The sequence below is a fragment of the Dysidea avara genome, chromosome 13 (genome assembly GCF_963678975.1).
Source record: "Dysidea avara chromosome 13, odDysAvar1.4, whole genome shotgun sequence".
Classification (NCBI taxonomy): Eukaryota; Metazoa; Porifera; class Demospongiae; order Dictyoceratida; family Dysideidae; genus Dysidea; species Dysidea avara.
In genome coordinates, this window is record NC_089284.1 from 5,772,475 (window position 1) to 5,796,194 (window position 23,720).

General features: G+C 39.0%; 2 protein-coding genes across 2 annotated transcripts; one reads left to right on the forward strand and one right to left on the reverse strand.

Annotated features, from left to right (window-relative positions):
• Nucleotides 1-1,761: 1,761 nt before the first annotated feature.
• On the reverse strand, nucleotides 1,762-4,404 carry LOC136242445 (E3 ubiquitin-protein ligase HECTD3-like). Its single transcript, XM_066033870.1, has one exon. It carries the CDS (start codon nucleotides 4,271-4,273, stop codon nucleotides 1,805-1,807), a length of 2,469 nt encoding a protein of 822 aa, XP_065889942.1. The 5' UTR covers nucleotides 4,274-4,404; the 3' UTR covers nucleotides 1,762-1,804.
• Nucleotides 4,129-21,812, forward strand: LOC136242446 (diphthine methyl ester synthase-like). Its single transcript, XM_066033871.1, has 8 exons — nucleotides 4,129-4,544; nucleotides 4,599-4,659; nucleotides 4,707-4,770; nucleotides 20,834-20,942; nucleotides 21,119-21,239; nucleotides 21,293-21,332; nucleotides 21,385-21,491; nucleotides 21,594-21,812. Exons 1-8 carry the CDS (start codon nucleotides 4,326-4,328, stop codon nucleotides 21,776-21,778), a joined length of 906 nt encoding a protein of 301 aa, XP_065889943.1. The 5' UTR covers nucleotides 4,129-4,325; the 3' UTR covers nucleotides 21,779-21,812.
• The last annotated feature ends 1,908 nt before the right edge of the window (nucleotides 21,813-23,720 follow it).

Here is a 23,720-nt window from a genome sequence, read left to right on the forward strand (position 1 = left end):
CATGGAACAACCACGTTTCACATGTTTCTGCCAAAGCTACCAAAGTTTTAAACATTTTGTGTAATCACATGTACACCTGTCATACATCTTAGGCCTTTAGGGCACTTGTTCTTCCTGTTCTAGACTATGCTTGTGTTGCATAAAAGTATTTCTGAATTGGAAAAATACTCATTGGGTTTTTAAAATAGATTCAACCCTCATACTTTCAAATGGTCTAAGCCCTCATAAGATTGTTGTAAAGAGTTACACTGTCCACCCGCCAAAAATATTTGTGTTTGACTATGGTGTATGATATCCTTCATCAGCATATCTTCCTAACTTTCCATGGTCATTTCACTGTGTCCACTGTTGCAAGAAGGTCACACTCACTCTCTCTTATATGTAAACAGTCATCCATAAACTAATATAGGTATTCATTTTTGTAAAACAGGTATCTTTGTTTGGAATTGTATCCCTTGTAACATTGGATAAATAATAGTTATAATATGTTTGGTAATGTGATGTCTATTAGGAACTGTACACTTAGCTGTCCATTTACCATCTTCTGGCACATGTTTGTAAAGTAAATAAGTCTTGTTGAAAATGCTTAGAGTTGTTGGGAGAAAAAATAGTGTTGTAAATTAAGATGTCATCCCCATAGAGACTAGCAGTGCAGTGGAGATATTGTGGGATATACAGTATAGCCTAAATATTTCGAGGGGCAAATTTTTCGAGGTTGAGCAATGTTGCTAAAATATTTTTTTGCAGATTTGCAAACACTCCCATAATGTATTAGACTATATGGAGGTCTAAATAATATTTCAAGGCTAAATTTTTCATTGGTAACCCCCAAAACCGTGAAATCAACAAAAATTTTCTCCCTCAAATATTTAGGCTGTACGGTAGTTGATGAATGTTAAAATAGTAAGGGTGCTAAAACTGTGCACCAGAAGGAACCCAATATAACTTCTTGTAACTCACCATAACCACTGGTAACCCACCATTCAACCTACCATAGCCAGTTATAAACAACCGTAACACACTGCAACCTGTTTTAACCCTGCTGTAACCCACCATGACCTGTTGTAAACTGCTACTATGTAACCACCATAACTTATTTATTGTAACATGCTGTAATCTATTGTGACCATTAGCAGCTAACTGGAGCTCTTGGTAACCTGTAGTAACTCACCATTTATTTATTAAGGCTTTACAGCACAAGTGCTGAAGGTCTGCACCTGGTCCTACAGCCTGTTTAAAGTTGTTAGAGAAAGTATGTTTGAAAAGGTGGAGATAACCCACCGTATCCTATTGTAACCCATCATCACCCATTGTAACCTGTTGAAACCTACTGTAACCTATCATAACCTGTTGTAACTAATAATACTAATCTACTGTAACCTGTTGTAACCCATTGCAACCTACCATAACCCATTGTAACATGTTTTAACTTGTAACATATTGTAACCTACCATAACCCATTGTATAACCTACTGTATCCTGTTGTAATCCATTGTAACCACCCGTAATATACTGTAACCCATTGCAACCTACCATAACCTGTTGTAACCTACCGTAATCATGACATGAGCAGTAGTGAGATTGACTATGTCTGATTGGTTGGAAGCATGGATAAGGGTTTAAGACGTCCGTAACCTTGTAACCTTTGTAACTAGTTACGGGGAAAAATAAAAGCCAAAGCAAGACAAAATATACCTCATATTGTGTCATATCTATTCCAGCTAGTGTGGGGCTCGCTCAGGCTCGCCCCAACAATTAATATAATAACAACAGTAAAAAGTCATAATAAAAATTCTAGCCAGTTTTAATCCCAAGGACTAAGGTCAGTATCTATAGCGATGCAGTTGTATGCAGCATATCTTAGTTTCTCACTGGCTACTTCAAAAGAGGTGTAATGGGGAAGGTAGAGAGTATTTGAACAAGTAGCTGATGTTGGCAAACTGTTGGTATTTGAAGATCCCAACATGCTGATATGCATTATGGCTGGTAGCCGGCGTCTTCCAGTGACAAAGCGCAACAGTCGGCTCCGGTCTTCGTTGGAGAAACTTTCCAGAACTTTCCACATGCGCTTAACATCAGGGTGACTTTCACCATCGGAGTCTTCATATCTTGTCGACTTCTTCAAGGCAGCTAATGTGATTTCAGGGTTTCCACACACTTTTATTTCAAGTTCTTCCCATGTCAGTAGATTTAACACAGCCTCAGGGATAACCTTGATTAGACCAGCGCGAATAGTGGCAATCTGTTCCTTGCTCTCCTGCATACGTTTGTCTTTCACCAGCTGGCAATACTCCAAACGGTTCTCGTATGTGACACACTTGCTTTCTCCGTCTTCAATCAGTGGCACAACCTCCTTGTTGCTGAGAACGGTGGTATAAAATAATGACCCCGCAAACAGTTCATTGAACCTCTCCTCGTTTACGGTCTCAATTGAATCGATGAACTTTACTTCAGCAGAATCCACTGAAATGTAATCTCTTGTCCAAGTCACAGGCTCACCAACAAGCTGTTTCCAGACAAATTGAGGCAGGGACAACACTAGAGTTTCCTGGCTGCGATACATGGCTCCCATTAATTGACCAATCCATTCATATTTAGGATACATCTTGCAGCTTGGGTTGGGGGCATAGACATCTCTGTAAGCATTTGAGGAGTCTTGGTTCTGATTTGGGCTGCGTACAAAGAAGGGCAGAGGTACTAAAGTATCAATGGATGATGGGCAGAGTTCTTCAGCTAAATCGGACAAGGAATCACGAAATCCTCCACCCTGATCGATGATTCCTTCATCAGTAAACTTGCACTCCCACCACTGAGAGTATCTGTTTGACCATCGGTAGTCATATTTTGGTGAGGAACCCTTCTTCTTGCGAAGCTCACTGAACATCTGCACAAAAACAGATTTTTTGGCTGTAGGGTCGAGTGAAGGATCATTACGATGTTCTGCTGCTGCACGACGATCAATGTGCAACACGGGACGTCCACCAGGAGACTTTGTAGCAGTGTCAGCGAGCATCTGTTGAATAAGCCCGCTTCTCTTTGGACTAAGAGGCCACAACTGTCGCAGAGCAGTTATTGGACTAAGCACTGAGGTTGCATGTTCCCAGGTGGGGAGGATAAAGAGCAGGTCTGTGTCCAGAAGTTTTGCAAGCCTCTTTATTATTATAGCCCTCTGGCAGAGCAGCTGCGGATCCACTGATTGTAGCTTGGGAAAACAGGCTAGATTAGCAGCAATGAACATGTCCTTGTTTAGAACATCTGCACTGAAGAAAACACTTGACTCCACTTTAGTTGATAGCTTAACACCACGAATACGAACATCTGCCCCACTCAGGGAGCATGCTTTGATTTGAACTTCAAACAAAGGATAGAAGACATCCAAGGGGGATGATAACAGGCTTAGTTTTTGCGTGGAGTAGTCAGAATTTGTGAAATGTTTAGTAGAAATCTGTCTCATTTCATCAGTGGAGTAACCAGCTTTAACAACCACATGTTTAGGAAGGTAACTTCTGTCACCTGAGTCGATAAGGAGGTAAAATGAATCAAGCACAACACCGGGTTTGATATTGAAACGGACCCAGTGTTCTCCCTGTTGTCCGTCTGACTCCCAATAACTTTCCCTGTCCTCATCCAGCAAATTGGAAGCTTCTCCTTCTTCAGATGATGTAGTGACTGACTCAATACAATCAGCACCATTAGTGCCAGATGCTATGGTCATAAAGCTGTCATGCTGGGCTAGAAATCTTGCCAGGGATTCGTCGGCCTCTATGTTCCAACCAGGTGGTGGGTTTTGTAGTTTCTCCATCATTTCATCATACGTGTTGTTCATCGGTGGTGACTCCACCATCTGTAAGGAATGGCAACACTCGACCACCTTCAGCCAATGAATGTATTTCTTTTCTTCCTTGACAACCTTAAAACTTCCCTTGTGCGGCTTATCCTTGGGTTGAATTTGTAGCCATCCTTGTTCCTTCCCTGAACAGTACTGTTGGGCACTTGGAGGAATAATTTTAACCCATCCACCAGTTGCTGAGAAATGTGGCATGCCACTACAAACAACTTTTATCTCTGTTTTCTTCTCCGGTAACTCTCCAATCTTAGTACCCTTGGTATCCGCTTTATCGTATATTGGTATACTGGTAGTTCCCGAGTACTCGTACGTTATCTCGTTGGGGACGAAACATAACGCTGGTGGAAGTGGTTCTCCTTTTTTCATGCAGTCTATGGCTGAAAGTAGACAGCGAATTCTTCCCAGGCGAGTTCTAGCAGAATCCATGTTACAATGGTATAAACGATAAAACACTACGGTGTGTACATGAGATGATTTTATGACTCACCTCTGGAGTCAGCGAGGGAGTCATGATCAGGAAACTCCCTTTTTATCGAAAGCATGTGGTATCACGTGCACCGAAATGTTGTACTTGATAGGGCTAGGTTTAGGAGATGCTAAAGATATCACTGTTAAGGGATTGGAAATTGTCAAGTCTGCAAAGCAAGTATTTCTGGAATCTTATACTTCGATTCTCACAGTTGGAAAAGAAGCTCTAGTTAGCGTGTATGTTAAGCACGGAACAAAATAATTACTCTGTTTACCAACGCAGGAAAAATTTTATGGGCGCGAGTTGATATTAGCAGATAGGGAGTTGGTGGAGCAAAATTCAGGTACTAAAAGCATTGTTGGTAATCCAATCAATCTGATGGCCATACAGATGAGATCCTGCAGAATGCAGCAACAGATGATGTCGCCTTCCTGGTTGTGGGGGACCCATTAGGGTGAGGGGTTGTTATGTCAGTGATGATATTATGTGTGTTGCATCTGCAGTAGTGGTAATGTGTAGGAAATGTGTTTGTATATGACTCTGGTACTCTTTATCTACTAGTATAAAGTGTACGCACAGCTACGTAATAGCTATCTAGTGCACTCATACAGTATGAACCGGAGTAATACTATATATTTCTCTAGGGTTCGTGTACAACTGGGTAGGCTAATAATGCTTTTTTTGTAATAGCTATTGTGAATTAAGCACAACTTGCAGCAGACAGTACATGTTACACTTGAAGTATGGCGTGACCAGTCACTGACCACTTAGAGTAGATTATGTTAGGGACATGGTCTCTTAAGTATTGTTGCTAGAAATGCGAACGTGTGTATGCAAAGTCATTGATAATTTTACGAGATATGAAGCATAATGAGCTTCAAAATCCCAGTCTACAGGCATGGCCTTTACTGGTAATTACCAATACTAAAAGCCATTAATAGAATACACATGGATGTATCTACTTGTAGCAAGTGTCTGTGCTGTCCCATATAATAGTTCAATAGTTTTAGAAGTGGTACTGAAATGAGCATTGTGAGGAAATTTTTCGGTGATAATTTCAATTTGGCAGTTTGGTGAAGTTTGAATAGACTACAATAATTACAAAATCATGCCTAACTCAATAAAGCACGATTTTCAATTCATGACAATATTTTTGCATCTTAAATACAAACATGGTAATCTTCCTTGTTACAGGTGAGAGAAATGTCAACATCCATAATTGGTAGTTAAGGGTGGGCAGAGTTGACAGCTGCCTAGCACCTAAGTAAGCTCACAAGGCTGTAAAACTAGAGCCCCAGTTCTGAAAATACGAATGCAGTAGGGCTGGGGGATAGTATGTGCATATCGGAATATCGGGATAGTATCACTATCGGTATCGCCTATATCGCTTGAAAATTTACTATCGGACAGTAATTAACAAGTAAAATATGGAGAAATATCTGCAAAATACTTTAAAATAATAACTTTTTGGAACAAGAATCAGCCTAAAAGGCTGTTTAATATCTTAGGTTACATCCCTCCTTTGAAGGCAACTAATAGGAAATAGGTGAATTATCACTATCATTTTACTATCGTCTATCGGGAACAGTGTCTTGATATTGTTTGGACAGTGAAAATTTCACTATCACTCAGCCCTAGAATGCAGTATGCAATAGTTCTTAGTCTTTTAAGAAGAAAGAATCATAATATACAACTCGTTGCTCAAGGTATGCATCACCAATAGGTATGAATCTGATGTTGCAATAATACTGGAATGCATTGGTAGTTGCACATGATAGTCATTGCATTGTACACTACCATACACTACCATACACTACCATACACTACCATACACTACCATACACTACCATACACTACCATACACTACCATGCACTACCATACACTACCATACACTACCATACACTACCATACACTACCATGCACTACCATACACTACCATACACTACCATACACTACCATACACTACCATGCACTACCATACACTACCATACACTACCATGCACTACCATACACTACCATACACTACCATACACATTAGGAAGTCATTTTTAACAATGGGCAATCAGGCAGCAAGTCACTGTATTGAGTTAAATAAAATCGCACAATGGACGCCAGGTCCCGAGTGGTGATCATTTGTATTAGTTGCTTAACTGTGACACTTTATACACATGTGAGTTGAATGCACACACAAACTTTCTGAGGTGTACTTATATGTAATTCTATTGCTATTCAAACTGTCGAAAGGTACTGCTACAGTGATCAGCCTATCTACACACTAATTTTAAAGTTATTCTTATACTTAGTTTACCCTGTAGTCGTGACAGAAGTTTGACCTATTTATAAACATTCATATTTGTTTGGATTTTCATCAGATTCACAGCAAACTTGCTTGGTATGTGAATTCACCTTTATACGCTCTTTATTTGTGCCGAGGCAATCGAATTACACATTTACGTTTTATAAATTTTTGCTAATAAGTGTGTGAATACCCATAACTCACAAATGGCCGTTGCAAATTTAATCAACTTTGCTATGTGGCCTACCCTGGACAGCTATAATGCAAAAATAGTGTGCTTTGGACAAGGGGTCATGGAGCTATGCATGCATGAAAAAGCTGTTTTCTTTCTTCCTGTCAATATACTCCTGGTGTGGCGCACCAGCTTTCTTTATCACATGACACACTATTGTGTGTCTTGATATGGAGGTCTAAAGTATTCAACCAAAAAGTATTCAACAGTTATTGTACAAAGAAAGTGTAATAAGAACTCTAGATAACTCCAGCTCACTAAAACAACGGTTGCACAAATGAGCGTGTTGTCATGCCTTCAGGGATCCACTTGGCAGTGCCAGAACTTTAACGTTAGCCAATTCTCTTTAATGCTATCATGTTTTCGCTTGGTTTAGTGGCTGAATTGAGCTAAACAGCTACCATTAATGGCAAAGAAAACGAACAATTACTGAAATATCCGTGTTACTTTATGCAATCATTAATCACGGGGTAATACACCCATTCGATACTCTTGGTTTCTATTATATACTCTTGGCTAAACCAACAAGTTGTCCATCAGACAGCACATATCCTCCTTGGCACATGCTCAATAAATCCACTTTCTAGACTAAATCACTACTACATATGAGGGAGGGTGCTCAACTATATTTATAGCACAAAGTATAATGTTTCTAGAACTCACAAACAGATGTTTCTCTCGATGCTTGAATACATCTACACACATGGAAACCATATTACCAGCTTTTAAAAGACTTTTCAACCATCTGCAAAGGCCAAAATGGCAAAAATCAGCAGTGAGACACTACTAAGAGGTGACTATTTACTGCTTCAAAACTATACAACAACTAACAAGAGAATCTGCTCTCCCCACACACCTACAACTTGAGTCTGTTTGTGCCCCTCCCCTTGCCACCTCCTGGATCCGCTCCTGCTCTAATATCAAGTTTATTGAGTATGGTCTAGGCAGAGCACAAGGAGGGAGGTTCTAGAAACCCCCACTGAAATTTGAACTTATAGGTTTGCAACAGAAACATCAAAACTGTCATAGTTTGGCAGGACAAAGGTGCAGAAAAAGATAGTTCAAGTGAATTATTCCATTGATTCTTCGGGAGTGGATAGCAGGAGAACCACAAGGTAGAAACTCTTGATATAAAACAGTCGAATGTCTTATAATAGTACAATCAAAACTACTCTAATAGAACAATCATAGTCTGGACAAAAGAATGGATATAAGTGCAGAATGATTTCTCGTGATTTGCCATAAGCCCTAACTAATATTAAGGAACTTCAAGAAAGCCAAGCATTAATGGTTTGTATCAAATGGTACGGTAGTACCGTTTAAGTAGAGATCACCCTAAAAATTTCAAGCACTGCCCAAAATTACGCCTTTAAAAAGTCACCCTAGAGACATTTTACGTGACAAAAATCACCTTTGCAAAATAGTACTAGTCCATGTAATATATAAAACAGCATTAAATATAACGAAACACATACAGATAGCCGGATATAGAATTTTTAAAAATCGCCAAAACTAGAGTTTTAGTCTCACTGCCTCACTCACTGAGCACAGTCGCAAGGCTAGAGGCCAAACGAAGCAGCTCACGGCCACCACTTTACGCCACAATAACAAACTCACCAGTGGGATGTGCCTTTTGGGGTTCCGACGAGTGCAGGCCCTTGTTTTTTCTTTTATCTTCAATCAGGCTGCTTGTTTTCTTCATAATCCAACGAAACCATATTGAAGCATTGATTTTCCATATAAACAGTTTCTTTCAGCAACATATTATATAGACACCACAGAATTATTTCAGAGCTGGATTTCAGAGGTGCTTCAGTTCTGACGCTACTATAAGACTAGATATGTGCAAGTTTGCGACTAGGATCCTGTTCGCGATAGGTTCATGATCATGCCCATGAATTAAAGATCTAGGTGGACTAATAGTGATAGAGTACTGAGACCACACCTCTTAACAATCTAGCTGTTTACTTAGCAGCAAACAAAATGGCTTCACCCCTTAGCTAGCTGCGCACCTCTTGGCTGACTCGAGATATACTCTAATACAACAGTCATGTATGATATTCTAATAGAACAGTCACAAGTTACATTGTAGCTAGCTGTGCTACAACAAAAACTAAACAAACTAGTATTTAAAAAAAACGTAAACTTAAAAATGAAGTAGGGATCTATGCAACAAAAAGTAGTGTAAGAAGTTGTGTCCCTGCATCTGTGACTCACTACCAAATTTGCAAACTATCTCTGAAATATTCTGACTTACGTATTCACACTGGACTTTCGCAAAATTAAGTAATCATCACCTGATAACTCCAAGGTTGTTGACTTGTTGTTGTATGTTGCTACACAGTTTTGTTCATTCTCTGCAGAGCTTTGAAGATCTATATATTGGTGTAGACAAAAATTTGAGCTATATTCCTGTCAAAACAGTCATAGCGTTAGTGCATAGAATTGTTAACCCAAATGTCTAAAGTTTGATTCCTACCCATGAAAACCTTTTTGTGACATACTTTCTCATGTGTCAGTGCTTACTTACCAACCTGTCCATGTATTGACATGATTCACAGGCGGTGGCATATTTTTTTCTGTTATATCTACCTTTTTGCATACTTTTTCTAGCTTAACTTTTTTGGTTCATATCATCCTGGTATTGCTTCATAGTATATGGACTACTGGAATAGTAGCACATTTGATAGGTACAAGGCAAGCATGAGCAAGCCAATTGAATTCATGTTCATTTCTCTGTGTGTTTGTCCCGTGTGTTGTATTAGAGTGAATGTAGTAACTTCACCCACACTCCCTACTTCGAGGATCCAATGCACATGAAATGTTCTAGAATAATCTGCTGGTAGCTAGCCGGATCCCTAAGCATTAATTACTGAGAAGCCTTATTATATTAAGCTTGGTGTACATGTAACAGTTAATCTATGATTGTACACTGTATGCTCTGGAAGCCATGGGAACAAGCTTGGCAAAATCAGCAGGGAAAGAAGACCCTGTTGAGCTTGACTTTGTATGACTTTGTGAAAAAACATGAGAGGTATAGAAAGTTAATGTATTATTGGACTATTGACCAATTTTTCCAATGAAAAATATTTTGGGAGCAAAGTTGATGTATCGTTGGACTTTTCCAACGAAAAACCTTTTGGTTACCGATTGTAATGTTTCAGCGCCCTGGGATAATATCAGCTAAAGTGACTTATCCCAGTACCTAATCATTCAATCGATGGCTACACATGTACACATGTACGTGGCTACACACACTGCACATATACACACTTGTTTACATTCAACTTTAGCCAGTGTTTTTTACTAAATATAATCACATGATGCATGTACAAAAGCATGTAGTTGAATTGGTGCTATCTGTCTGTTGCGTGCTGCTTTGGTGCTTATCATATGGCTGCTTTGCTATAATATTTTTGTTATTAAGTGTTGCTGTTCAGATTCTATGCACTGTATTGCACCGTTGCAAACAATTAAAATTTGTAGTGAGTTCGCCATGCTCAGTGTTTTTTCTTTTCTTCCCTTCATATGCAAGAATGCATATTTAATTCCATCATATCCACGGAGAAGTTATGTATGCTAGCACATTGTAAGTTATTTGTTATAGAATGTTATTGTAATATACACTCTCTATAAACTAGTGTTCTGTGATACAGTGCATTTTGTGTATCACGTATCACCATCAATAAACTGTTTGATACGATACTGTATCACGATACTATAATGAAGTGGTGATGGCTAGGTACTAGTTAGCATAGCAGCTAATAGTTGTAACAATATCCAATTTATCTGTGCCTTAATAGAGCTGACACCAATCCTACATTCACTGTGTATGCAAATTTCTTTATTCAGTGAATGCCGAGAAAAACTACAGTATTACACTGATGTGACAATTAGCTAGTGTGCTAATTCTGATATGATTATTTTAGTATGGAGAAAAACAGAGCTTGTAATATCTCTACCTAGATTCCTGCCTCTATTACACTACCCAGACAATTAGCTACCACAAACACAATGCATACTCCCACAACGGATTACTCCGCATTTAGATGAGTGTCTGGTACAACAGATTGTTTAGTGATGCAGTTCTTGATACTTAAAGTGTAACAGTTACTGTTTTCAGAAGACCTGGGTAAGAAAATTTAGCAGCACTTATACAGACTTATTTGTATGGCTTCTTGTAATGCTGCATGCACTTCATAGCACAGGTACATATAGTACGTTCATAGTACGTTCGTAGTACGAATGTACTATAATAGAGAGGCTTTCTATATGAACATCTCTAAGTAGGAGATCACTGTTACAGTAATTGAGCAATCACTGACTGTTCTACTAAAAAACTTCAATATATCGATATTTTCTAAGTACAGTATCGTACCATGATACTTATTTGCCGTATCGATATGTATTACAGATCCCTACTATAAAAACATGTGTACACAGCTACGTAGCATGCGTGCACACACACACACACACACACACACACACACACACACACACACACACACACACATACACAAGAAACAGAAGCCATATATACAGGACTGGTATAGCAACTGCCACAGCTGCCAAAGTGCATTAGGCACTCCACCTCACTTTACTGTGTGGTTGAATATAATGATTTTGTCTAGAGTTTCTTTTGTGCTGGTCTTCTATTTTGGTGTGAATATGTGTACATGTAGTTGCATTCACAACCCCATTAATTTGAGTTTCCCTAATATGGGAGTTGGTTCATGGTAGTGTTTATAACTGTAGTGACTGGATTGATTGCAGAGGTGCTTCTTAAATGATATCTGCACTAAAGTGGCCTTCAACAGAACAACAACATTATCAACAATTCATCCCAACAAAATAATTGAATCTGACTCAATTAATACATTGTCTAACAGATTGTTACATCACCTTTGATAGTCATGGCTGGACCAATTACCACTTTGTCATATGAAGTGGCCATTATAAAATCATTTTGGATACACTACTTGTTAAACAATACTCTCCCATGACCCATCTAGCTGCTGTTTCATTCAATCTTCATGATGCTGTCGGTCAGATGTTGTTGGTGGGCCCACCATATTCAAGGGTAAAATAAGCAGCAGCTTCTTCAATTTCCTTGTATTTAGTGCATTTGTGTAACATGCATTTAATAAGGGTTAGGACTTTGGTTGCTGAGTGCACACACTATATATGCACGGCACACACCTACATACACATAGAGTTATGTAGTAGTCACATGAAGTGACCAGTGTACATTCCAATATAGCTTGAGCAGCAACCACAGCAGTCTGTCACTATATAAGTTGTTCTACCAAGCATCCTAACCTGTGATCAAGAAGGCTGTCAAGGATCAAGATCAACTGATGAACTAATACGTGCACAAACACTGCATAGCACGAATCTTTCCGCTTGAGCCACTACTTTAAGATATCAAGAACTCGGTCAAGCCATCCTTACCACTATTTGTTTATGGCCAGACCCAACATACTGTATGCCATACAACTTGATATGTAGCTCTCTTAGATATTAGCTGGAGTAATCACATGCTTGTACCATATAAAGCACAATTTATATAAACTGTTTACTCTAATCATTCCTAACAAAGACAGTGATGATTAATTGATTAAGCATGCTAACACCTTACGCTATTGCTACTAATCTCAATATGCAGCAAACAAAAATTCAAAGCAGCTAATAACAGTTCCATACACTAGTTTAATAATAATAAATCAAGCCAGTGGTAATAATACAAGTCAATACAGTTAATGATTGTTGATGGCTTGTTTAACCACATCACAATTCTGATAATGTTCCTTCATCTTGTTGCGGGGAATGAATCCCCTACCACAACCAAACACACACACCTTGGGGAACTGTGAGCATGTGAGGCTGAGGTGTCCTTCATAGTAACACCTTGACATTTCTTCCCTGCAGTATTTGCAGATGATTGTAGCAGTACAGCTAGTGTTGATGTGTTGGTGTAGATTATCAGCATCCATCAAGTGGCCACATTGAAGAGGACACTGTAGATAGTGACCAGTGTGATAGTGTAGGTGATGTTGTAGGCTACTGTATGGTCCTGTCCACTTACAAGTTCCATCCATGGAGTAGTTACAGTAGACAAGAGAGCTAGCAATCTGTTTGGTGTGCTGGTTGTCAGGGAAGATGTGTTGTTAATGGCTGACCATGAAGGGGACACGTGGGTGGTTGATGTGTAGTATAGCTGGTGGAGTAGCTGCAGCAGTTATAGCACAAGTGATGAGCACACTTAGTGAGGAATCCTTCCAGTAGTAAGTTATTACAGGCAGGACAATAGAAGTGAGGACTAGCAGTAACAAACTGAACTGTAGCAGTAGCAACTGTTGAAACATCTGACATTATTGCAACTCAACTGAATAAAATTTTGCAACAAATCCTGCCTTTTATACCAAGTGATGAGGAAGTGTGGCTAGGATAGCTAAATTTGGCATTTGGTTTGATGTTGCAATGGTACTGATGTTGCCATGATATTGATGTTGCAATTGCATTGGTGTTGCAATGGTAATGGTATTTAGAAAGGGGATTTTATGTGACTAACTGATACACACAGCTGAATGTATAAATATCAGCTTTCACTGTGTGGCAATAATGATAAGGTTACAGGATAGTGAGCGACTGTAGAACAAAATTTTTATTACGTAATTAAGGCGGCTTTGTGTTGTGTTGTGCCTAATAGCATGGTTGTCCACATGTGCAACAAATTACTGTAGAATTACAGTAATTGGTTCAACAAATTTACAGTTATTCGTTGCCATGCGCTGACAACTAACCTGAAAACCTCTGTAGAAACAACACACTTGGCAACTGGTGCACCTGTAGGCGCTAGTCTGGCTCTGCCGACCCTATTTTAGGTGCTTATAAGTGCCCTGAAAAATAGGGTCTGGTATGTCTAGCATTCAGGACTTATGTGTAACTACACTGCGGCTCGCGTTAACAACCATAGTAAGAGATCACTAATAGCGAAAATCCAATCACGACAGTGCCGTTTTAGGGATTTCAATCAGTTACTTTCTGTGGGCGGTTGATGTTAGGCTGTGGAGGTGATATTTCTACTTTCCAAGGGAAGGCGTCTATTATACACCGAATGTTAAATGGAAAATCATCCCTGGTTTATCACCCTGACACAAAAAGAACTCACACAACTTTCGTTTCGTGACTTTTGTCCCAGTATTTACTCACGTCGTGCAGCCACAATGCATTTAATTGGCAATACTGCGATTTGATTGGATGCACCAGTTTTTGGTAACGGTCCTTCATTCTAAACAGATCAGACCCTATTTCCAGGGTGCTTATAGGTACCTAAAATAATTTCGGCGGCGCCAGACTATGTAGGTGCATGCATAGTTTTGCTCACTAATGGGAATATTTCCTGAACCAAAAATCAGGGCTGTCAAACAAATTGTAACATTTTGTATAAACAAATGGCTAGTTTGGCTTCTTGTCTAGGTCTTGACAGAGCCATTTGTAAGAAATAATGTTTCTAGTGTTTGTGACATGAATTCAAAAATTAATTTTGTGACCACAGTGTCTTGTTTTAGGCCGTATTGTTGTCATATTCCAGCAACTGTACACAGTATTCACAAATCCTCTTGTCAGTCCCTCACAAGTGGTGTTCTTGAAACCTTAGAATTGTTAGTAAGTTCTCATGGTTCTTCATTGGTCTGATTTTTGGTTTGTAATTTTTACTAAATGGCATGGGGACAACTCATGTTTCCATAACAACATTTGAGTTCCATGTCAAGTAATGAGAAGTTAATAATGCATAAATATTTGATTAAGAAAACTCAAAACCCTAAATCATTAAAAATGATTTATACCACATAGCAGAAAATTTTGGCGAATTGATCATTGGCAGAAATTGGCAAATAATATTTTGGCGAATGCATTACATTACTTTGCCCATGCAATTTTATTAAATCTGACAACATTGGCGATTAAGCTTTGCGATGTCTACGGACGAAGTACTACAGTTCAATGCCTCTCATGCATGCACTAGCTCGCTAAGTCAGTAATCAAGACTGGAATGTGCATGGCAAGAGAGGCAATGTGTATGGGCTGGGTGGCATGGGCACTGAGCTGAATCGCTCAAGCTGAATTGCCCATCTGCTTGAGCTATTAGTCAAAACCATACTGTATTCAATGGGATACTTGCGGAAGACTAACCACTCACCACTGTAACAACATTCACTCACTGTGTCTACTACACTTTCAGTGTTTAGAAAAATGGCGAGTAAAATTTTGGCAAATCCATGCATACTTGCCAAATTCACCAAAACTTTCTCCTGCCAAAATTTTCCACTATACGGTAGTGTGTTTGCGGTATCCCTTAACCTTAATGTCTATAGGGACAGCTGATTTACCTAGGATTTAGCAATAACAGTTACAGATTTACTGAATTATAACTACTTGATAAATTACAAAAATGATTAAAAAGCAGTCTAGTGTGTGGCAGCCTTAATTGTGTTGATTAACTTGTTTCCAGTTCAGTTAACTTGTTTTCAGCATACACAACATTTCAATACATGTTGAAACAACTCGACTGAATGGAATATAGCTGTAGCAAGTCCACCTCTTTTATATTCACTGTTATGAGGTTAAGTCTGTAGTTACATGGATGACCTTACCCTGAAGATAATGAACATCGCTTGTATCTGTAACCTGCAAGTGTAGATCATCGTTGAAACCGGGTCGGGTCAACCGGGTCACATTTTGTCCGGGTCATCTGGGTCAGGCCCACTTAAAAAATTATCCGGGTCTGACCCGGATTGGATCACGTGCGAAGCAAATTGTTTAGTTGGATGGTACGGAAGTGTGTAAATGCGTCGTAGTATAACTCAGCTTCTTCATGGACCATGCCCACTTATTGGACGACTGTCTGCAACCATACGTGCAGCCACACCCATTTATTGGTGATATTAAAGTCTACAGGTATGCACGAAACCATGCTCATAGCTGCCTGCTGGGTTATGTGGAGCCACACCCACTAATTGATTGTTATTGTACGAGATAAGTCAAAGCCAGTTTCTTTCATGAGCCACGTCTACTTTATATCAAGAATGTGTCATACTTTTTAAAATTATGGTGTGTTAGGTTTGCGCAAAGCCATACCTACTTGCAGGAAACGTATCTTGCTTTTTGCAAACTTACATGGAATCATACCCACTGACTACCATCACCCTCATGCTTAATGCGCTAGTCGGCACTCAAAACGTAGCAGTTGGCGCGCACCTCACTTTAAATTAATCCAGGTCATCCGGTCAACAGTAGTGACCCGATTTCAATGTTGGTGTAGATGACCAGAGAGAAATTTTGTTGCCTTGATGTGTTAGTATCAAGTGAAAGTTGATACCGGATCATTTTCAGCCAACATAACAATCCTTGTAGTTGACGCAACCCTAATAGTGTATGAAGAATTTCATTCCCATAAATGGTATGTTTGTGGTTTAGTTATATAGCATCATGCATGTGACTTATCTATGTAGTGCATGACTGTGATAAATGCTACTCTGTGTTTTCATTCCTTGAGCTCTGCTGAGAAATTATTTTGAAAGAAGCTGTATTTTTAATTGATATCAGAGGGTACCACTTGTGGCTATTAATTCTCACACTCACATCAGCTACTATTTATAAGGCAATAGAGCCTTCATTGTACATGGTCAGTTTATTATATACATTAGGTATGTTTCCTACAGAAGAAGCTCACAGTTTCCTAGAGAAGCTACACACTTTACCACAGCTTCGTGACTGAAGTATCAAAGAATGTGTATTGTCACCATCATTACTGTGTGTTGTGCATTGAACAGAATATTACTATATGTTTTGAGCATCTTTATAAACTAAAGTTGATTCAGCCTAGCTGCTTCACGGTAACTGGGTTGTGTAGAAGTAGACACTTCACCCTCCAACGATATAGCAGATGTAAGACAGATGATAAAAACTTCATGATGTAGATCATCTCCGTAGCCATAGGAAATATTAAATCAGCCACCAACGTTTTATTAAGAGCAACTGTCTTGTTTTGTAAATTGGTTGGGTGGGCATCAAAGCCATGAGCAAACTGAGAACTAACTGGGCATCAATGCCATGAACAAACCGCTTTCCCAAGATATTGCCCAGGCCCTATCAGGTACCAAAAGGAAGACAAGGTTTTATTGGCTTTTCCTGCTGAAACTGAGACTGATAAATTGTGACAAGAGAAGCCATTTGAATGAGGTAACATGACATTGTGATAGCAACTGATGAAGTATCACAAGATGAATCAACTGTCTAGAAGTAATCTGAAATTACAACAACTTAATTGATGTAGTCATTATTGAAAAACTTCTTACCAGAATCCATACAATCTTAAGCTATTTGTATTGTATGGCCAGACCCAACACACTGTAGCCCATACAACTCGACATGTAGCTCTTCTTTAGGGGGAGTACTGAATCACATGCTTGTACCATATATAGTACCTTTATATAAAAATGTTTATCTGACTATTCCTAAGTAACAAATACAATGATCATTATGTTAAGTATGCTATAAAGCCTAAAACCTACTCTCTATCTCTATTGTGCAGCAAACATTTCAGTAAGACTGTTTCTTCTAATCATCCCTAACAAGGACACAGTATGCTAACACCCATGCCCTATGATTACAGTATAAATAATACATCAAAGCAGCTAGTAACAGTTCCATACCCTAGTTCAATAATAATAATAATAATAATAAATCAAGCCAGTGGCAAGTCAATACAGTTAATTATTGTTGATGGCTTGTTTAGCCACATCACAATTCTGATAATGTTCCTTCATCTTGTTACGAGGAATGAATCCCTTCCACAACCAAACACACACACCTCGGGGAACTGTGAGCATGTGAGGCTGAGGTGTCCTTCATAGTAACACCTTGACATTTCTTCCCTGCAGTATTTGCAGATGATTGTAGCAGTACAGCTAGTGTTGATGTGTTGGTGTAGATTATCAGCATCCACCAAGTGGCCACATTGAAGAGGACACTGTAGATAGTGACCAGTGTGGTAGTGTAGGTGATGTTGTAGGCTACTGTATGGTCCTGTCCACTTACAAGTTCCATCCATGGAGTAGTTACAGTAGACAAGAGAGCTAGCAATCTGTTTGGTGTGCTAGTTGTCAGGGAAGATATGTTGTGTTGTTAAAGGCTGACCATGAAGGGGACATGTTGGTGGTTGATGTGTAGTATAGCTGGTGCAGTAGCTGCAGCAGTTGTAGCACAAGTGATGAGCACACTTAGTGAGGAATCCTTCCAGTAGTAAGTTATTACAGGCAGGACAATAGAAGTGAGGACTAGCAGTAACAAACTGAACTGTAGCAGTAGCAACTGTTGAAACATCTGACATTATTGCAACTCAACTGAACAAAATGTTGCATGCCTGGTGATGAGGAATTTGTGGCTAACAGAGGAAGGGAAGGCAATGAGTTCTAAATTTGACATTTGGTTTGATGTTGCAATGGTGTTGGTATGTTGCAGTGGCTTTGATGTTGCTATGACAGTGGGTTTTTATTATTGAGGGAATTTTATGTAACTGAGTAAACAGCTGAACATGTAAGTATCAACTATCACTGTGTGGCAATAATATAGGAACAGTTGATTTGCCTAGGATTTAGCAATAACAATTAAAGATTTACTGAATTATAACTATTTAATAAATTACATAACAAGCAGTCTAGTGTGGTGGCCTCAGTTGTGTTGATTGATAATAAGTTCCAGTTAACTCGTTTCCAGTATAGGCAACATTTCAATAGACCAACTGTTAGAACTACTCACTGTGATATGTTGAAACAACTAACTCAACTGAATGAGCTGTAGCAAGTCCACTTCTTTTTATATTCACTGTTATGAGGTTAAGTCTATAGTTACATGGATGACCTTACCTTGAAAATGACAAGCATCATTTGTATCTATAACCTGCAAGTGTAGATGACCATTATTTTTAGAAAGAAGTTGTATTGTAATTGTATTTCTGCAATAAAAGATTACAAAATATCAGGGGTACTGCTTGTAGGCATTACTACTTCACACTAACATTTACTAGAGCTATCTACCTTTTCTTTATACATGTCAGTCTGACAGATTAAACTGCAAATCAATAATGGCTACAGCTGTGGCAGAGGGAGCCAGCTAAAGGCAACCACTGAATCATCTGTACAGCTTTTGGTATTAACCAATGTTTTTACATCATAGACCACCATGGAAAAAAACTGACACTACTAGAAAGTTGGCAAGCAAACCAGTGAGCGGCAACCAATTGATGTTGTCTAATTAGACATTGGACACCCAGTAGATACCTGCAGCTGCATGATAGGTTTGACCACACCCCTTAATGATCTTGATGGACTAATAATGATTAAGTACAGAGACCACACATTTTAATAGCTAATTGCTCGAACATGGTGACCACACCCCTTATGATCTAGTGGTACTTATAGAAATCGATCAGGATAGGTATAAACAGTGTACCCGGGGACCCAAGAACTCAGGGATCCAACTTTTCGTGGAATTTTATATACTTCACAGTATTTATACAGTCTATACTTGTACTAGATACCTTTGTGAGTCACAGTGGCTAGTCTCGCATAGCCAGACCACTCTTTCTCTGTCACAGTGATCGTGGTGCCTCGTACAATGCCTAGAAATTATAAGTGCCTACTACCCTGAGGGGCTAGCTGAAGGGTCTGGACTGCTTAGCATTGGCCCTCAGCTCAAGCAACTGGTATTAACTGAGGTTTTAGCAAGCCTTCACCTTTGTGCACCCATGGTGCACCACATGATGCACTAAGTGTAAAGTCTTGGTCGAGGTCTTGGTTATTGAGCTGATGGTGTAACTTGCAGTGATTGCTTCATTTTACCTGGAATACTTGTTTGCACAATGTTTCTGAACTGTAGTAGCTAGGCATTATAATAGACTAGTATGCTCATTGTGCAGCTAGCTGCAGATCCGTTTTCAGAGGCGCTTATAATTTCTAATTAATACTAAACATTGTGTGAGACATAGTGACAGAGAAAGGGTGGATTGGCCATGAAACATGACACACTTCAACTATCTAGTACAGGTATGGAATGTATAAAACTGTGAAGTATATAAAATGCCACAGCCCCCTTGGGTCCCCGGGTCCACTGTTTATACCTACCCAATCAATCACAGTGGCCACACATCCTTATTGGAAGGCTGGCATGGTGTAAAAGGGGGCTCAGTTTCGATTAATTTATTAATCGATTACTAAGCCATCAATTACTAAATTGATTATTCGATTAATCTATATGTAGTGAACACCATGCATATAGCATCAGCTACACTTAGTCAATACTGTACACAGTATAGTAATGGTAGTCTATCACTACTCAGAATAACATTATAGTGGGTAAAAGGAGAATTGAGTAAATGGCAACAGTTGATAAATAACTAGGTTACAATTAGTAGTTTAGCTGACAACACTAGCTATCACTGTCAGCACTTACAGCTCAGGATCTGCCATGGATATTGTTAATAAATGGTGAACCAAAGAACATGTGAAGAACTGTATAACAAGTTATTGAATCATGTATAATGGAGGTGATGTGGTGAACTTGAGAAGAACAGTGTCGAGCATGATGGAAGTGCATGCATGTGTACATAGTCTGGAAGTAGACCAATGATGTGTTAAGCTTTTAAGCTTAGAGGACCAAGCTTCCTAAAGGGAGGAGTGATGTAACAGTGTTGGATAATGAGGCTATACTGTGTACATTAATATAGTGTGTAATTGTACACATGCATGTAGAAGTGTTGAGATGCGTTAATAAGAATTGTAATATAGGTAGGAATGGTCCAGTCCTTACACTGTAGCAGAGCCCCCAGCCCGTTACATATGTATGCTTACAGGGGGTAGCTATGTAGTGCTTTTTGTAGTCCAGTGATGCTAGTGCTATTCATTGTTCTTGTCTTTCTGTTACAGAGCTACCACTCATAGTGACTTGATCTTGAGGGCAGTTCAACTGGGAATTTCTTATCAAGTCATACACAATGCATCCATTATCAACGCAGTAGGATGTTGCGGACTACAGGTTAACCTAATAAAGTACTGTGATAAGCTGCAACTAGCAGTTACAGTTATATAGTTAACATTGAATGCTGTGCTACACTTAACTTGAAACACTCAAAGAATAAATAAGGCATCTCTTTGTATATACATATGATGTCTGTATTGTAGCTACTTGTCAAGTAATTGTGTGTCTTACAGTTATACAATTTTGGTGAGACAGTCAGTATAGTAATGTGGAGTGATGAGTGGAGACCAGACAGTTATGTGGACAGAATAGATCGTAACCTTCTTCAAGGCAACCACACGCTATGTCTACTAGGTACACACATCATATCCACCAGTAACTCATGATCAATTACGTGTACACCACAGACATTAAGGTGAAGGAGCAGTCTATTGAGAACATGATGAAGTGAGACTAGCTGTTGTGGTAGTCATTGTTTCCAGTATGTGTGACTGTTTAGAGGTAACAAAGTGTTTGCACCTCCAAAATTCATGTCAGCAAGTGAAGCAGCTGGTCAGTTACTAGAAGTGATAGCAAAGAGAAGGAAAGATGGACAACCATTAAAAGGTGTGCCTACAGTATAGCATACAGTATGATACAACTATGTCTCCTTATAAGTTGTATAGTAATTCTGTACAGAATGTAAACTTTAATTCTCTTTCATTGCAGGACTCACTCCAGATACCCAATGTGTTGGCCTGGCTAGAATAGGTTCAGAGACTCAACAGATAGTCTCCTCAACACTGTCAGAGATGAGCCATGTTGACCTCGGTCCTCCATTACACTCTCTTGTGGTAGTGGGTAAGACCCACCCACTGGAAGATGAAATGTTGAAATTGTACAGTAAATCATAAATTATTTTAAATAATGAATTCATTCTTTTTTAAACCGGTTCAGTAAAGCGCTACTCTCTGTAAACCCCTGGAACTATTAAAATGTCCTGATTATAAAGGTGGTCACTGGTCAGTGTTTTAGTTGAGAGTTGCACTCGGCATTCAATGAAGTTTAGTAACACATTTCTGACTCCCTGCTACACAGGCTTTCAGTAGCCTTCTTTGCAGGTTCCTAGTGGGATAGTGGCTAATAATTTAATATGGCAATAGTAGCATGCTATCTTGTATAGCAACTACAACAAGATCATACCGTAATTGCTTTTTTTCGTTGTAAAATAATTTTCTTATGCGAAATTTTTTACAGAAGATTGAACTACTCTAATAGAGCAGTCATTCACATATATCACAAAAATATTTTTACACAAAAATTTTATCACAAATTTTTGTGCATGAAAATAAAGTATTATACTCTCAGTATAGTTTCACAATGTTTATAGTAGTTCATGTCTAATGGCAAAATACTGGACAGTGTGTTTGCTATAACAAAGGGAAACCAGAATATGTTAAAATGTTGATTACATTTCATACTAACCTTATAGAAGTGAATATGCATTGTGAAAAATGACAGTAATGCTACTCATGCTTAAAATGATAACCAGGAAGTTATAGCATGAGGGAAGCCATGCATGCACATTTTCTATTTGTGTAGGGAAAAGCAAAGTGGTTACAATAATAGGGGGAGGGAATACCTACTGTCTAATGATTCTAATCACTACCATATATAGCAGGCTTACATTATACTCATCTCTCACTTCTGATATGCTCAAGTAGAGTGGTAACTCCCATCATGAACCACAACTGACTCTTCCTTCTTGGACTGGTCTGATCCGAGGTACCACATCAACCCCAGGACAGCATTGGTGGCTGAATTGTGGACAAGTTTTCAGTAGTAGTGATTATCATTTATAATTAGGAAAACTGTTCTTAGTGGAGGGAGATGAGTAAGTAAGCTTCTGGGGACACTGTATACTTTGCTTATTGTAATAATGTAATTGACACTTCTTTGAATCATTAATTCAGTCTCCGATGTTAATCATGTCATGGCCATTGTGATTACCAGAGGTGCCCGATTTCCACAGCCAAAGGTATGCTCTGGTTAGGTACAGCACTGGGCATGACCCTTATCTATTGTATTCCTTGTCTGGAGGGATCCCCTAAAAAGTGGATGACCTTGTTTAGTGACTGATTTCAACGACCTGTGACCTTGTACTGAGTCGTATATTTGAAAGAACGGACTTTAGATGTATTCCATACCATACCATACTGTCCTGCAAGTGTGTCTGCAACTAGCTAATAGAACACTTGGTCCGGTGTTCACTTGTTGTAGGATCTTTAGATATTAGCCAGAGTAATCAGCTGCAGCTTGTAACATCAGCATTTTGTGATGTTTATGAGTTCCTGGTACCATATATAGCACAATTATTTAAACTTTTTATTCTAATCATTCCTAATATGGACAGTGATGGTTAATTAAGCATGCTAACACCTACACTCTATTTCTAATAATTTCAATATGCAGTGAAAAAATTACAGCAAAAGTGTTGCATCAAAGCAGCTGATAACAGTTCCATACACTAATTTAATAATAATAAATCAAGCCAGTAGTAGTAATACAAGTCAATACAGTTAATTATTGTTGATGGCTTGTTTAGCCACATCACAATTCTGATAATGTTCCTTCATCTTGTTGCGAGGAATGAATCCCCTGCCACAACCAAACACACACACCTCGGGGAACTGTGAGCATGCATGTAAGGCTGAGGTGTCCTTCATAGTAACACCTTGACATTTCTTCCCTGCAGTATTTGCAGATGATTGTAGCAGTACAACTAGTGTTGATGTGTTGGTGTAGATTATCAGCATCCACCAAGTGGCCACATTGAAGAGGACACTGTAGATAGTG